Source organism: Drosophila innubila, chromosome 4 (genome assembly GCF_004354385.1).
Source record: "Drosophila innubila isolate TH190305 chromosome 4, UK_Dinn_1.0, whole genome shotgun sequence".
Lineage (NCBI taxonomy): Eukaryota > Metazoa > Arthropoda > Insecta > Diptera > Drosophilidae > Drosophila > Drosophila innubila.
Genome location: NC_047625.1, coordinates 586,878 through 604,827, shown reverse-complemented (window position 1 = coordinate 604,827; position 17,950 = coordinate 586,878). Strand labels below are relative to the sequence as shown.

General features: G+C 39.0%; 2 protein-coding genes across 2 annotated transcripts; one reads left to right on the top strand and one right to left on the bottom strand.

The window, feature by feature from the left end:
* Window positions 1-1,057: 1,057 nt before the first annotated feature.
* Window positions 1,058-9,600, top strand: LOC117786608 (transcriptional activator cubitus interruptus). Its single transcript, XM_034624981.1, has 7 exons — window positions 1,058-1,177; window positions 1,670-1,834; window positions 4,310-4,710; window positions 4,850-5,586; window positions 5,857-6,369; window positions 6,479-6,643; window positions 6,732-9,600. The coding sequence occupies exons 2-7, from the start codon at window positions 1,797-1,799 to the stop codon at window positions 9,399-9,401; spliced, it is 4,524 nt and encodes a 1,507-aa protein (XP_034480872.1). The 5' UTR covers window positions 1,058-1,177; window positions 1,670-1,796; the 3' UTR covers window positions 9,402-9,600.
* A 1,397-nt stretch (window positions 9,601-10,997) lies between these two features.
* On the bottom strand, window positions 10,998-12,917 carry LOC117794460. The gene is made up of 3 exons (XM_034635096.1): window positions 12,583-12,917; window positions 11,364-11,484; window positions 10,998-11,299 (listed from the first exon to the last, which is right to left on the bottom strand). Exons 1-3 carry the CDS (start codon window positions 12,743-12,745, stop codon window positions 11,113-11,115), a joined length of 471 nt encoding a protein of 156 aa, XP_034490987.1. The 5' UTR covers window positions 12,746-12,917; the 3' UTR covers window positions 10,998-11,112.
* Between the last annotated feature and the right edge of the window lie 5,033 nt (window positions 12,918-17,950).

Below are 17,950 nucleotides of genomic sequence, written 5' to 3'. Positions count from 1 at the left end.
AATATTTGAATAAATATACTATAACAAATAATATTTTAGAAAAGTGTAAAGAAAAAACAATAATAAACTACGATGTTTAAAATCAGTTTGTGAATATTCAAATGTTGCAATAATTAAAGTCTCGATTGTTTTCATTATCATCTGAATATATTTTTTACTTTTAATAAATGAACCTCTAGCCACGGTTTCCACTTAATAAAATATAAAAGCGTCAAATAAATTATTAAAAAGGGCCAATTTCACTAAAAAAGAGCCAATTTCATTAAAAAAGCAAATTTCTTGAAAACTACCCAATTCTTATAAAACAACCTAATTAATTGCAAAACGGAATTTTTTTAACACATGTATATACAAAATTTCTTTAGCAAATAAAACTAAACTAAACTAATATCAAAAAGCACATTTTTTTAAATAACCATTAACATTGAGAATTACATTACAATAGTACAATACATTTATATTTAATTAATTAACATAAACATTGAGAATTTCAGTTCAATGGCACAATACATTTATATTGTTGGGAGCGAAAAAATATAGATCTTAATTACATTCTTAATAGTTTTCAAGAAACTCTTGATTAAATAAACCAAAAAAGAGCCAATTCCAATAAAAAAAAGTGCCATTGCGCCAACTAGGAAAAATCAGATTTATATGTGACAACACTGATTGTTGCCAGAGCACAAATGAGACAAGAGAGAGAGAGCGAAAGAGCGAGAGAGCATGGCCATCTTCGAACTGCCCGCCTTCTCGCAACTTTGTGTTTTGAGAGCAAGCAGCGAGAGTGACCGAAGAGCGGAAGAAGTGGAAGAAGGTAGAAGGCAGAAGAACAGATCGTGACCTGTGGCTGTGTACACTTGTGTCTATGGCGTCGCATCTGTATCTGTGTGTGCTTGTGTACTCGCATGTGTGTGTTTGTGCAGTAGTATATTTGTTTTTTGTTATTGTTTTAATCATGGGTGTGTGTGTGCGTGAGCAGCTCGTGTTGCTCCAGCTAAAGCAATTGAGCCACAAGAGCTGCCAAGACAGAGACACAAGAGCCGCTGCCTCTCAGTCCGCTCGGAATAAACACGGCAGTAAGACGCCGAAATGTGCACGCCCGTGATTTTGATTTGATTTGATATTGATATTGACTGAGAGCGAGTTTCAAACATACTTAATACTTGTTGCATGAAAAGTTGGTACAAATTATGTGACTTCAATACAATTAAAATATATGTAAACACAACATAAATATATGTATACATCAAGTGCCGTGTTTCTTCAACTTGATCAAAAATAAATGCTGCTTAATAACAATATAAAAAGATCTTAAAAAAACTACTGTGTGAAGAAGCAGATAGAATTAAATTAACAATCGTTGGCGAACTTATATAGATACAACGTATCTGAATATTTATATATGGAGAGAGAGAGAGAGAGCAGAGTTAATGCATCGACGTGCTTAAAATAATGAAATTCTAATGAAATTACTGCTAGTTCCAAATGGGCTTATTTGAGTCTTGTGCTGATATTAAATAGCCATATATAAATTTTATTCATTCAAATATCTTATGTGTAATCATTTAAGTGCATGTGTATTTTAAGTAAAATAAATAACTATATAGTGATAATATACAAATACTCATTTTACTCATCATGGATATCAAATCACCACTTACACCTATAGCAGTACCGACGGCAAACTGAGGTCGTAATGTACCAATGTACCAGACGCTATAAAGAAGAAGACTTTGGAAAATATTACATATTATTCATCTCCGTTGCCATTCACACTTAACACTCAAACAATTGAAATGGATGCGTATGCATTACCAACATACTTTCCGCTGGCGTAAGTAGAACATATTATTCTTTCAGATAATAATAGAATTTACTTAAGAAAATTCAATTCTATTCATCTTGGACTTTTATCTTTATCTATAACTAAATACTAAAATGTCATTTTGCTGTATAGAAAGAGTGTATGTAAATGTTAATTATTACTTACAAATTTATTATCACTGCGGACGGAAGTTCGCGCTAGTGACGAAAGCATCATAAAGGGTGCGAAAGGCGACTAACAATATATACAGCTAAGTTGGAAAATTTGCTACGACTGTCCGATCAGATCGAGTTATATACCGCTCGAAAGGTTTAGTCCTAACTTACAAAATGGCATACTAAAACTTTTTCTAATTCATGAGATACGAGATACAAATAAGACCTCTACACGAGGTAAAGTCTAGATGATATCAATTTTGACAGATTCAGTTTAATATAAAATTTTAAATAAAAATATAAATTAATAAAAAAAAAGCGAAAATTGGCATTCGGCACTGCGCAAAAAGTAATTTTTATGTACAAAGAAGCTCACCTTTTTTGCTCACAGTTCACAATGTCAACTTTCGCTTTTTTTTTTATTAATTTATATTTTTATTTAAAATTTTTAGATTAAACTGAATTTTGTTCGTCACAGAATTGGATATCAGAAATTTTGGTGCTAGAAATTGCATTCGTCACTAGACTTTTACGTCGTGTAGAGGTTTTTTTTGTGGGTTTCTTATAATACTCAGACTTCCCATTTACTTTCATATATCAGTGATATATATCAGTTTCATGACCAGTGAATCAGTGAGTCAGGACAAAGAGTCTTATATAGTCTTATATATATATATATAGATTTGTAATTGGAAATAATTTATTTGAGAGAGAGATTATAGCTGTTGTACTTAAAGCTCCTATTTTCCATTCAATACGCTTGAAAATATTATCATACTAAAAATCCTACTCAAATGGAAAAACATCTGTACTTGGATATACAAATGAATAAATACGCTTTGGTTTTATGGGTCATTTGTATTCCGAGGCGTAGAATTTTTGAATTTTAATTGTTTGACATATCTACATATCCATATTGTATACATAAATATACAGCTGTGTTTTCTACAAATCTCTAACAGCACAAAAGCAACCAACTTTATAAAATATACCTAAACTTTATAATTTTGTTGAAACTGGAAGTTTATTTACGCTGTCGATTCTCTTTAAAAACTCTCGAGATTTCTGCAACACACTTGACAACATATAAAAAAGTAAAAAGTATTTTAAAAGTAACTATCCATTTATTGTATCTAAATCTAAACTGCAATCCAAAAAAAAAGATATTTTATTAACCTTTGCAAAGATACATTTAAGTACATATAACCATAAGCTGATTAATAAAAAATAGGTTAAAAAAAGGGTATCTCATTACTGAACACTCTCTTTATCGGAGTTATTACTTTTTTTTAGCTATAAGGCTTGCCGTTTGAATCTAAAATCAATAAAAAAAAATTATCCCATATATATTCCACACGCTGATTTAAAATCAAATTAAACGTTCGGGTTCGAAGTTTATAGCCGGCTTTTTGGATTACCGTACCTCAATTGTAATGTATTAAATAACTTAAATTATGTGTAACCCTCAATTACTAAATCATTCTCAAACAAGCAAAAATTCTTAATCGCAATGAGCTCGATGTTAAAAATCCCGGCATTTGTATCTTCGCAATAGTTCGATTCAATCACGAAGTGTGCTAAAGGGGGACTAGCAATATATACAGGAAAAATAGGAAATTTGCTACAACTATCCGATCGGATTAATTAAATGCAGCATCAATTTAAAGGTCAAATTCTGTTTAAAAAGACCTAGCTTATTAAAATTGGTTTAGATTTGACAGAGTAATGTGAGTTCAAAGTTTTTCAAAAATGTACAAGGGAAAATATTGAAAAAAATTGGTAATTTTAGAAAAATTTAAATAATTTAAAAATTTAACCACAAATAATTAAAATGCAGCAACAATTAAGAAGTGAAACACAGTTTAAAAAGACCTAGCTTATTAAAATTGGTTGAGATTTGGCAGAGCTATGTTAGTTCAAAGTTGTCCAAAAATTTATAATGCAAGGAAAAAAATGAACAGTTAACTAACACAAAGGTGTTTGCTAATTTACCTGGATCGCAGGATAAGACCGTGAACCGTTAAGGCTATTTTGTAAAGTTTCTTATTATTCTTATCCGAAAGTCGCGTCGAATAATATCTGGATCATCCCAATCAAGTATTAAAGAGCTTTATTTATAAGATACAATACAAGGGGTATATATTTAAAATTAAATACCAATTTAGTATTCTATGACCCCCACGTATTAAGCATTATAGAATACACAATTGATAATAATATACATATTTACTTACCATATTTTAAATCCTCTTTCCAATGCGAAGTTCATGTTTTCCGCCGCATTAAATATTATTGGTAATACCGTCAATACCTTAAATTTTTTTTGCAGATATACCGAATTACAATTTTTGGCGTCTAGGCGAGCAGCTGCGGCGGCTGCAGCGGCTTCGATGCTGCCAAGTTCGCCGTCTAGTAACCATGTCCTCACAACAGATGTGAGCAGTTCGGTGCCGGTCGCAGTTCCCGTCTCAGTTCCTGCGTCTCCAATGCCATCAGCGGTTTCGGACTCGACACCCGCCGCTACGCTTGCACCGAATACGAATGGTAGCGGGGGTAGCCACACATTACTGAGTAATGCAGGACATCACCATCATCATCATTTCCATGGTCATAGTGTCGGAATGAGCGGTCAATCGCAGCAACATGATTTTCATCCGGCTTACAGAATCCCTGGCTACATGGAACAATTCTATTCAATGCAAAGAAGCAGCCCAACCGCCTCCTATCACGGTAATTACCTCTTGATTGAATTTTGGGAAATTTGTTTGCTCACTTGGCTCTGTTGTTACTCTGTTACTACTTTGTTACTCCACAACTCACTCAAAATGGCTTTGTTAATCAGTGATTCGTTCAATTAAACATTTTACAGATCCTTATGCTAACTGCTCACCTGCATTTCACCTGGCCGGTCTGGGATTGGGCTCTGGAGAGTACTTGAGTGCCCGTGGCATGGGATCTCTAAGCGAGCTGCATCATGCCGCTGTAGCGGCAGCAGCAGCTGCTGCAGCAGGATCGTTAGCGAGCACGGATTTCCACTTCAGTCTGGACGGCAATGGACGGCTTAACAGTCCCGGCGGCAGGCCGGTTCCGGGAATGGGAACGGGTCCGGGGGGAGGCAGCATGCGGGCGAGTATGAGTCGAAAACGGGCGCTGTCCTCATCGCCGTACTCGGACTCATTCGACATCAATTCAATGATTCGATTCTCACCCAACTCCTTGGCCACTCTAATGAATGGCTCGCGTACGAGCAGCACTGCGAGCGGATCCTACGGTCATCTCTCTGCCGGCGCCATCAGTCCCATGGCCCATGCGCACTCCGCCATGGCGCCGCACTTGCAGCAGTTGCAGGCGCATTTGTTGCGCGCCAGCGCTGGACTCCTCCATCCCGCAATGACGCAACAACAAGCGGCGGCCGCGGCGGCAGCGGCTGCCAGTTATTCAATGAGTCATGCGGCTAGTGCGGCGCTCGGTCTCAGCGAAGTCACAGCCAATTCAAAGGAACTAACCTTGGGCAGCGCTAGCCAAGCCTCGACCCCAACTTCTACCATAATCAGTGCCACTCCAGATGACGCAGTGCTCAAAGCAATCGGATCAGGAACAAATAAGGTGAGTCTGCTCAACAATAACAGTCATGGAGCAAACATTTAACAGCTCAAAGCGCAAACGGTGCTGTCATTAACAGAAGATTAGTATTTTGCAACAGTGATGTTATTAACAGAATATTATCAGTTTGACTATCGCTTTACCATACACTCGAATTTCAAAAACATAGAGCTGTTATATTTGAAATAAAAAAATTAAAAGTATACTTCTGTAAGTTTGGATGTAAAATAAATACCAATAATTGTTATTTCATAACTTGTTTGTTATAATAAGAACTACGGCGATGGAAACAACGCAGATCGAAATAGTACAGCCAAGAACAACTTGGACAACAATAGGACGCATGAACAACCGTCTTCCACATCTGGGAACGTTGCCCAAGTCGAAGCGGACAGCGCAACGGCGAATGTCATAGAGCGGCGACAAAAGAACAAGTCCTTGGGTGGTGGCAACATTGGTGCTGGACATCATCGCGAGCACATTACACATGATCGTGATGGGCACCAGTTGAACGAATACGACTGTGCGACAGCGGACACAACGGACATTAAGGATGAGCCCGGCGACTTTATAGAAACGCATTGCCACTGGCGCAACTGCAGTATTGAATTCATTACACAGGATGAGCTCGTTAAGCACATTAACAACGATCACATTCAGAGCAATAAAAAGGCCTTCGTCTGCCGCTGGGAGGATTGTTCGCGTGGTGAAAAGCCCTTTAAAGCGCAGTACATGCTGGTTGTACACATGCGTCGCCACACCGGAGAAAAGCCTCACAAATGCACCGTAAGTAGAAATGACTATGACAAAGAGAGAGACACTAAATACAAATCCGTCCTTTTAAGTTGTAATCGATTTACTGATTTATTCGCGTATATTCCTTGATTATTCGTAGTTTGAAGGATGCTACAAGGCATACTCGCGCTTGGAGAACTTGAAAACTCATCTGCGATCGCATACGGGTGAGAAACCGTACACCTGTGAGTATCCGGGCTGCAGCAAGGCCTTCAGTAATGCCAGCGATCGTGCTAAGCATCAGAATCGAACTCATAGCAACGAGGTAAGCCATATGACTATATAGTATAGTGTAGTATATAATATAGTATGTTCTCGCATATCTGTTTAATTCAAATTAATATATTCAACAGAAGCCGTATATTTGTAAAGCACCTGGATGCACCAAACGATACACAGATCCTAGTTCACTGCGTAAGCACGTGAAGACCGTCCATGGAGCTGAGTTTTATGCAAATAAGAAGCACAAGGGTCTACCGCTGCATGATGCCAACTCGGGGCTGGATAGGGACAAGTATAGAGAACGCGATCGAGATCGCGATCGCGATCGAGATAGGGACCCCGATCAGCATCACAATCAGCTGCAGGAGCAAAATATTGATTCGAGCCCGTGCAGCGATGATCTGCATTCTGGCAAAGCGATCAGTGTTTCCAGTCCCAGCATTAAATCCGAGTCGGATGCCAATTCACCTGGACAACTGGCATCCCACGGCGGATCGTCGTCAGTCTCCGATTGTCTGATGCATACATATAGGCAAGATGATCTGCGTGCTGCCAGCGTTCCAACACTGGATGAAGTCTGGCCATATAACGAGGATATAGACGCAGCTGATCTTCCCATTGTCTTGCGAGCCATGGTCAATATCGGTAACGGCGGAGGAAATACCGCCGCTTGTGCCAATGTTGGCGGTGGTGCTGCCATGGCTCGTCAGCGTTTTCGCAGTCGTCTGCAGACCAAGGTGTTTAACTCGAGCAACTCAATGCTGTCCAACATACCAGAGAGTACTCGAGCTATTGGCATAAGTGAATTAAACCAGCGGATAACCGAACTCAAAATGGAACCGGGCACAACAGCTCCCACTCCGATACCGACTCAGCAACTACCCATGATCTCAGGTCAAAATTCAGCGTCGGCGTCAGCTAATTTCACGGGAATACACTTGACTGACCAGGGATACCCAAATCCACATCCACCGACATCAGCCACAGGAATAGCGACAGCGTTGCAGCAGCAGGCTCAACTGAGACGAGATAGCCAGAATTCAAATGCCAGCACATATTACTGCAGCATGCAGAGTCGACGAAGCAGTCAGTCTTCACAGCTGTCTTCAATATCGACAATGAGAGCCCGCCCAGTATATAATGCGGTAGCGGGCTCGGCATTGGGATCCGCATCCGCCTCACTATACGATCCTATTTCGCCAGGTTGCTCACGTCGCTCCAGTCAAATGTCCAATGGAGTCATGTCGAATGCACAAATCCCAACAAATATTATGAACAGTAATGCCCATATGGAGGTCAACACACCGAGTGCTGGAGTGGGAGTGACAGGAATTCAGGCTCGAAGCAGCAGTTTGCCCCCACCACCGTCATCCCATTTGATTGCAACACATTTGCAACGCTTGCAGTCAAGCGATGCGAGTTCCTATTACCAACATCAACATCCACATCAACAACCACATCAACAGCAACACCAACACCAACATCATCTCCAAACTGCGGGTCAAAAGATTGCTCAAAGTGGTGGAAGGTATTCCATTCCAAATGTTTTTCAATCTCCGCCCATTAAAAATTATTGCACGTATGATGCAGAGCCGTCATTGCAAAATGTCGCTGCTCATCCTAGACGACAGTCCGAGCCCATATTGGCACAACAGAGATTGGAGCGAATGAATACTCCTTTCCAGAACATGCGCAACTCTACTATTAATAGGGATCGACCATGTCCCCCATCTGTTGCTTCGTCATGTTCTCCAAATTCAAATCCAAATAAGTTCAAGGAAGGTTCAGACGTAGGTGACACTACTAATACTAACACAAACACCACAAGTACAACTACTGCACTTGACTATCATCCAAATGAGAAGGTCAATTTGGACGAGGTCGAGGAGCTTATTTTACCCGATGAGATGTTGCAGTATCTCAATTTGGTTAATTCGGAAAAATATCCTGAAAATGATTTACAGCAAAACATGTCACCAAATACGGGCATATCTGGGGCTGCATCCGTACCGAGACCCAACAGCCCATCCCCAGCTATGGGACTCATGACACCACAATCGGGACATACAATGTCCGCACTTGGTAGTCCATACTCTCAGCGGAATTACGAATTTTGCGGAATATCCCATTCCCATCGGCATACAGTTACCTGCAACCACAGATCTAATAATGAGTCGCAAACTCGAGATCTCTATGTTCCGGCCTCGGTACCACCCCCGACCAGTTATGAACCACATCATATAATCGATTCGTCCATGACAAGTATTCCTGAACTGCCTCCAGCTTCAGCCACTGGGCAAATTACCTTGGAATCGGATCAAGATGTAAATAGTGGAAACGAGATACAATGCAGGGTCGTAAGCCAATCCCAGCTGTCACCGACAACCACGAATATCAATGGAAATTACCTCACACAAATGCCTAAGCCACCTAATCAGAGTTCGAATCCAATGGGAGAAACAATGGGTGATCCAAAATTACTTTCACATCAGCAGAGTTCTTCAAATATGAATACGAGTATGCAATCAATGCATTCGGACACCTATCAGCGCACTTTAGAATATGTTCAAAGTTGTCAAAATTGGATGGAGACCAACAGTAATACAAATGCAACAGTTTGCAGTCTTCAGGTGGGTAGTATTCTCAATAATACCCCGGGACAACACAATAACAATCTTCTTTGGCCGGATGTAAGCAGCTCGACACATCCGCATCCCAGCACAAACATGATAATTAACGATATGACAACATCCTTAAGCTCACTTTTGGAAGAAAATAGATACCTGCAGATGATGCAATAGATTAAAACCCGCTCAACAAAGAAATACAATCAATACAAACTTATCACAAGCTCTTCCCCGCTTTATTTACCATTTAAAATCAAACTAATTTTTACTAAATTTAATATATGCATACATCCATTCAAGTCGATGTATGTTCATGTATTCAATAATCATCCTAATGTTGTTAAAACCAAATATATGATATTCTTTAAACTGATATGATATTCTTTAAATACAACATGTACTTAATTTCAATTACCTAATATGACTTTTTTGAATAAGCATAATATAGAAGAAAACGATTGCTTATACGATTAAGTGCTTAAATATCATACAAGTTGAAATATATAAATAAAAGTAAAAATTGTAATGAGTATAAATCTATCAGCCATATACCAAGATGCATTTCTTATTTAAGATAGCTATAATAATTTTATACTCTTAATATCTGTCTTCCCAAATTAAAACGATTGTCTTTAAAAATAAAATAAAAATTAATTTTTATTGTATACTTACTTATGTATAATATTTAATTATATTAAACAATGTAGATGGTAGTATTGACAGCGATCGTAGTCAGAATAGCACTGCCAAAGCCCCGTATGGAGTAAAACAGAGCTGTCTGCAGGTGGTTTATATTTTGCTGATAACACTAACATTACCAAATTAATAGAAAATGTAGTTAATTTGTGTGCACAGTTTATTTTATTTTTCCTTGTTGCTTTCGTTCTATTAATATTGTCATTATAATTGACCGAATTCAAACTTCTCGCTTTTTACGTTAACATAGACGTTAATTTCGAATGCACTGGTAAAACTATTACAGGCACTGTAAGCTAACAGGCACTGTCATCGTAACAGGCACTGTCATCGTAAAAGGCACTGTCATCGTAACAGAGTTCTGCTAAAACTGTTACGAAGCTGTTAACAAACAGTGGCACTGTTATAGTAGCAGAGTTCTGCTAACAGACGCTCGCAGTAGATGGTTGTTGGCTTACAGTGTTTTAAGAGTTTTGGTTAAAATTTAGTAAATTAATTAATACTTTGATGAAAATTTAAAATATGAAAATAGAAAATAGGTATAATGAAGGTATGAAGCTCGTCGCCCCTCGGGGAGAGAAGTTACCAATTGAATAAAAAAAAATCGAATATCGACTAAGTTCTAAGAAAAGTTCTGAAAAATTTAAAAAATTCAAGCTTCAAATTAAGTAGAATTGGATACTTTAAATATTTTACTAGCATTAAGTATTGACCTAAGGTATATATGATGGTACGACGTGCCAGATCAAAAAATTTTTTCTGAAAAAGGTGACAGCCAGAGAAATCACCGGCACACAAGAAGTTTGAATTCGGTTCATAATAACGATAATATTGGTAGAATAAAAGAAAATTAGAAAAAGAAATAATTAAATAAACAAACCATTGGGGTGAAATAAAAGTTCCGTAGCATAAAAGTTACAGTTGATAAATATAAATAAACGCTACTTTAAAATTAATACTGTTTAATATGTATACTATAGTATGTATGTATACTATAGTATTGGATATAAAGGCACCAGCTTTTTAATATTTTTATGCATATTAAAATGCCTATTAAGGAAATCAAATTTTATAAATACAAAGAGACAGTGAACATTTTTATTAATTAGCTTACTATGCGAGAATTAAAAAACGTGCTTAGGTGCAAACAATTGCCGATATAACAAAAAAGAATGATGTCCAACGCTTCCTAGTTCTTCTTGTCGCCTTCCTTTTCTACCTCGGGATATTCCAATTTAACCCCTGGCTCGCATGTGAAAATAGGACAACAGAAGGGAAACGGAGCCGTCTTATTTGTCTTTTCGGTATCTAGCTTACACTTATCATTTGACAATGACAATGGCAAGGGACCGCAATCCTCGACAAGTTCCAGCAGTCTGCAAAATTAAAATAAATTATATGTAGAGAATTTAAATACTTTAAATATTTTGATTTACTGACTTCTCTGGATTCTCCTCATTTTGGACACAAGTTGAGCGACCGCAAAATGGTGTCAATTCCCAAGCTTTGCCGGGCTCCACTGTAGCACAGCGAGTTGAAGCGAAACACATGCCCGGGAAATCTGGAAACCAAATCCATGTATTGTTAAACTTGTTCGAAAAATATAATAGTCTTATATATAATAATTTTTGAAAAAAAGATAAAAATATATTTGCAAGATAGAAATACATTGATTTACTTTTTTGTCAAATGTCTAAATATTGAATTGTCTATTTTACACCCAAAACTAAACCATATCCTATAAGACCCCAAGAAGCTATCTAAAACGTTCAAAGTTTTAGATAAAAAACAAAACTTGTTTATTAAAATTCATTGTTAATCATATGACCCCACAATTCCTCGAAGACACTAATTTGCAATCATTGTTAATCATATGACCCCACAATTCCTTGAAAACACTAATTTGCAATTGTAATTAGTACGTAATTCGTAATTAATATTAGAATTCCCGATTACCCATTCCCTTTCGAGTGGCCTTGGTCTCAGACCCAGACAGTAACTAGTAACCAAATTGTACGTTGGTCGTTTTATGCTGTTGAACTCAAACGCTTTCAAAACAGCTCAAGCGAATCTACATTTGTCGAGTTGAGTTAGTGGTAGTGAGTGGAATTATGTCTGTCTGTCTCTTTATAAACTGGCTTTTGATTTCGCACAACTTTAACGGCTGAGAAACTGTCGGGTATTTATACATCAGATTACCGCCACATATTTATTACATTATATACCTACCGACAAAGAGAGAAATTCACGTATTTGTTTATTATTATTTTTAAAAATCGTTAAGCCCTTAATGTATCTTATTATTTATATTTTTATATCCTGGATCGGACTGCTATTTCATATAGCTCCCATAGGAACGATAGGTCGAAAATTAAGTTTTTGTATGAAAAACTTCTTGGTTTTTAAAGGTATCTTAGCCAATCTGTCACAATATACATCTGGGCTGGTATTATAGATCCTGACAAATTCGGTCCACTATATCATGTAAGTGTCATAGGACCGATCGGTCGAAAATCAAGTTATTCCAATGCATCTTAGAATCTTGAATTGTTTTCAATATCAATTGATTAACTGTTTGCATATATACTTGTGTGTATGTTATTGAATGTAAGTAATTAAAAAAGTGTCCCAGATTTGCACGAAAAGAACTCTCACTTACCTCGAAGAACATCAGCGGGAATTAGACGTTTATAAATTTTGATTTCATCATCATTTTTAGATTCAGGTGACTTTTCAGCCGACTTTTCAGCTGCCCAGCCGAGGGAGGGAGCCAGAAAAATTGCCATAGCGAAACATGCTAGAAATGAAATAAAAGAATTCATTGTTCGCACTTTTTAGGCAAAATACCAAGAAATTTCTAAATTTGTGTCACTGAAAATGCTGCCTTTGTTAACAACAAAAAAACAATGTTAAGATCGAAGACAGCCGAAACGACAGCTGAACCGATGCGAGCCGAGCAGAAACAAGTCCGCTTTAAGCGAAAGTGAAGACCGAATTGAAACTCCGGCTCAGTATTACCACTATTTATAAGCGAAATTGTGCTTTGTGGATATTCGAGTTTTTTTTCTATTGTTGAGTATGTATATATCTATGTATGTACATATGTAACTTGCCACGCAAACTGTGAAAATCAAAACTGAGCTTTGTCTTTTTTGGTGTTATAGACGTTATTCAAGTACATACATACATATGTACATCATTTGTATATTTACATATTAGATATGCATATGGTAGTCTTAAAATCGTATTAACTAATTTCTGCTCTGATCTTATTAACAATTATTTTAGTGTATGTTTACATAGACATACTTACATATGTGTTACCAAATTTACAAGACGGCTAAGCCCGATTTATACAAAGTCAGTTAGGCTACTTCCCAAAATCACTTGGTGAGATAAAACGTTTAAAGTATTTGTGAATGAAACTCTATTATCTTTAAGGTGCCGTGCAAACTTGGTATTTTCTACACGAATTATGATGCCAGCTAAAATTTAATCGGTGTAACCATGTTACCAAATATGGAACTACTAACTTATTCAATATTCAACTAATTCAATATCGATATCAATAAATACCCTTGCTCCATAATCCCAGCAAGCTCTATTATTATTATTATTATTATTATTATTATTATTATTATTATTATTATTATTATTATTATTATTATTATTATTATTATTATTATTATTATTATTATTATTATTAGCTATTATTATTATTATTATTATTATTATTATTACTATTATTTGCTATTATTATTTATTATTATTATTATTATTATTATTATTTATTATTATATTATTATTATTATTATTATTATTATTATTATTATTATTTATTATTATTATTATTATTATTATTAGCTATTATTATTATTATTATTATTATTATTTATTATTATTATTATTACTATTATTATTATTACATTATTATTTTATTATTATTGCTATTATTATTATTATTATTACTATTATTATTATTATTATTATTATTATTATAATTATTATAATTATTACTATTATTATTATTATTATTATTATTATTATTATTATTATTATTATTATTATTATTATTATTATTATTATTATTATTATTATTATTATTATTATTATTATTATTATTATTATTAATATTATTATTATTATTATTATATATTATTATTATTATTATTATTATTATTATTATTATTATTATTATTTATTATTATTTGTTGTGTTTATTACTGTCGAAAATCCCAATTTGAAATTTGCAATTTGAATTCAAATTTAATTACGAGCGCCAAGTGAACGCCAAGTTTCGATCGTCTGGCAACTCTGGTGACTCTGGTCAGCTCTGGTCACCTGCGCGCTCTCCTCGTCTTCCAACACTGACTTAGTGCCAGCGTGAAATTGCCACCAGCGAGTGCGCAGAAATAAAAAAAAAAAACGAACACCGAGCTTCGCGAGAGAAAGCCGGTGGAAAGGCGGGAAAACGGAGAAAGGCACTCACCAGCAGACCGTCCCTCCCCTGCCCACTGAATAATTGAGTGACTTTCGACTCCAGCAGCAACCGGCAAGGCCGAGAATGTATCTAAATCGCTTCTGCAATTTTCCAGGCGGTGGAAAACGGTTCAAGCTTTAATACACCGGACTGAGGAAAAATTACGTGCACTTCGACTCTTCACACCAATGTCTCCAATGCCACATGTATATCTGTATGTGTGTGTTTTTTTTTTTTTTTTTTTATATTCGTTTATTTGCACTAACTAAATTTAAATTTACATCTACAAAATATAAGTTTGTAAGTTTGTGCGAGAACGGATTGAGAGTCGTGTGTCTGCGGTACCGCCGGTTTAGCATTGCCTCGCAGACACCAAGACCCCCCATCCGCTCTCCTGCTGCGCTCGGCTCTTCTCAGCGCGGTCATGACCGCCGATGCGAATGTGCACATTGCGCTCCATTTCTGCGACGACTGCAGCATCAACGGAACTAAGTTGGCCACCGTTATGGGGCTGCCAACAGACTCCTCCAGCGTATACCTGAGTCCTTAAAACCTCCTGCACTCGAAGATGACGTGGTGAGCGTCCTCCACCTTGTGACGACTACAGCTAGGGCACTCGTCTGTGGTATCGTAACCAAACCGCTTGAGGTAGCTCCTGAAGTAACCGTGACCCGACAGAAGCTGAGTCAGGTGAAAATTCACCTCGCCGTGCTTTCTACCAATCCATGTTGCAAGGTCAGGAATGAGGCGATATGTCCAGCGACCTTTAGGCGAGTTGTCCCACCGTGCTTGCCACCGACTAATGCATCGTTGCCTGGCAGACACCTGTTGTTCAGCAGCTCCGTGTGTTGTCTCCAATTCGAGAACTAGCTCCGTTATCGGGATTATCCCCGCAATAACTAGTGCTGCCCCGTCCGATAGCGTCCTAAATGCGCAGATCACGCGGATAGCGCTGAGTCTGTATACCGAGCAGATTCCTCGGCAGTAGCTCGTCGTGGAAACTGCTCTGTGCCACACGGGCGCAGCATACAGGATGATAGCCCTGGAAACGCTCATTAGAAGACGACGCCGCTGTTGCTGTTGCGCGCGAGCGACCGGGTCGAGTCCGCTGCCTTCTGGTGTATGTACTCCATGTGCTCTCGAAACGACATCCTTGTATCCAGCATCACTCCAAGGTATTTTATAGCCCTCTTGGACTCGATTGTAGTGCTGCCGACGATGATGCGAGCAGTTTCTACCCTCTTTCGGCTGCTGACTAGAACCGCTTCGGTTTTATGCGCCGCCAGTTCAAGACCAACTGATGAGAGCCATTGTTGGACGCGTCTAATGCTCAGGTTGCACAACTCCCCGGTTTCTCCCAACTCCTTACCAACAACGATGATAGCCACGTCGTCGGCGAACCCAATAATTTGAGTTCCTGCTGGGACAGTCAGTCGCAGCACGCCGTCATACATGATGTTCCACAGGAGCGGTCCTAGAACTGACCCCTGTGAGACACCAGCTGTCACTTGGTGAGTGGAGAGCCCATTCGCTGAAGCGTACTGGAGTAGTCTTCCCGAAAGGTAGCTGCGTATGACATCTATCAGGTAGATGGGAACTCGAAAGTCAGCCAGCGCCTTAAGGATAGAATCCCAATTGGCCGTGTTAAATGCGTTTTTTATGTCCAACGTCGCTATGAGGCAGTACTTCTTGGAATCTCCTTGCCATCTGGATCCTTGGATTGCACTAGTGGCAGTGTCTACAACCTTGCCAAGCGCGTCCAAAGTCGATCTCGCTTTACGAAAGCCGAACTGGTTTGGCGACAGGCCACCTGTACTACTTATTACAGTCTCAAGCCTGGAGCAAAGCAGTTTCTCGAACACCTTACCCACAGTATCGAGCAGGCAGATCGGTCGGTAGGAAGACGGGTCGCCCGGTGGCCTGCCTGGCTTGGGCAGGAGTACCAGGTTTTGGATTTTCCAAGGACAGTATCGCCTTCTGGCGTGCAAGCAAGCCTGCCTGGCACTAGAGATGCGTGCGTTCACCAGTATGTAGGTGCATGGTGTCGCCTATATTGGTTCCGCCGCACCATGCTATTGTCGCATGCGTATAATAGCTGGGCTGCAAGTTGACTGGCTGTGTTGTCGGCATTTCCGGTGGTGGAGAGATTTCGCAATGCGATGCAAAAGTCCTGGATGTTGAATGTGTCACTGCGGTACGCTTTCGGCGGAGGTGTAAAGTGCCTTCTGGGTCCTGAGCGGTCTCCAATAGTACACAAAATTGCAACGTGGTCGCTTGCGGTGTAGGAACTGCTGATTTCCCATTTCGATACGCCGAAGAGAGGTGCGCTCACAAAAGTCAAGTCGACGATTGAACCAATAGCAGCTCTACTAAAGGTATGCTGAGCCCCATGGTTCAACAACGCTAAGTCAGTTGACGCGAATATCTCCAGTAACGCTTGGCCTTTGGCGTTAGTAGTCTGGCTGCCCCATTCCTGAGCCCATGCATTGAAGTCGCCTGCGATAACGACATCACTGCGTCCTCTAGCATCATCCACCAAGTCCTCCAATATAGGTGTGTATACGCCCAGTTGCAGGCTGGGTGCCAGGTAGCAGCTATAAATCCACCTGCGGCCCACTTTCGCACGCACAAAGCCATTAGCTTGCTTTGTCTCCATTAGCGGCATTGAAGGATCTCCACATGACCATATCGCAGCTTTCCCAGTTGTATCGTTGATCCAGCTTGTGGTGTAGATAGACTTTTGATGGTGTGGTTCACTGATAATAGCTACGTCTATGCGCTGTTCCCTTGAAGACTGGTCCTAAAGAGCTTGTGCGGCAATGCAATGGTTAAGGTTAGTTTGGAGTAACCTTAACATCGCATTTTGCTCAGAGCCTCGCGAAATGCACGGCATCTAAAACTGCCCATTGCATGATCCGCCGATCAAACAGCATTTTGCAGTGTTTTTACAGGTCTTAGCCTCGTGCCCTGCCTCTCCGCACTTAAAGCATACGCCGTTTAGGTCTTCTTTGCTGGTGCACTTTGCTGCGATGTGCCCGTACTCATGACACTTGAAACATCGCTTGGGCTGCAGGATGGACCGAATTCTGCAAACTGACCACCCAATCCGGATTTTTGACAGGTCAACTAACATCTTGGCTTTGGTCACTGGAAGATATAGCTTTGCCGTCTGAGAGCCGTCTTTCATTACGCGAAGCGATTGGACGACTTCCGTGCTCAGCGCTGAGTCATTTAGAGGCTTTTTGATAGCCTCGATGACCTCCTCCCTGGTCGCTAACTCATCCAGGTCACGGATTTCCACCTGACACATATCCGTTAGCGTCTTGACAACCGCTCGGCTACCCAGGACCTTTTCTACAGCAGCCTGTAACTCATTTGCGCTGTGTGCTGGCTTTTTGCTTAAGCAGCAGGTCCCCTTTAGCAGTCTTGCGCACACCTTGCACATCTTCGCTCAGATGTTTTAGAGATGGATCGCTCTTCACCACCTTGAGGATGTCTGCATAACTGCATTCGCCAACTCCTGTCACCCGGATTCTCTTCTGCGCAT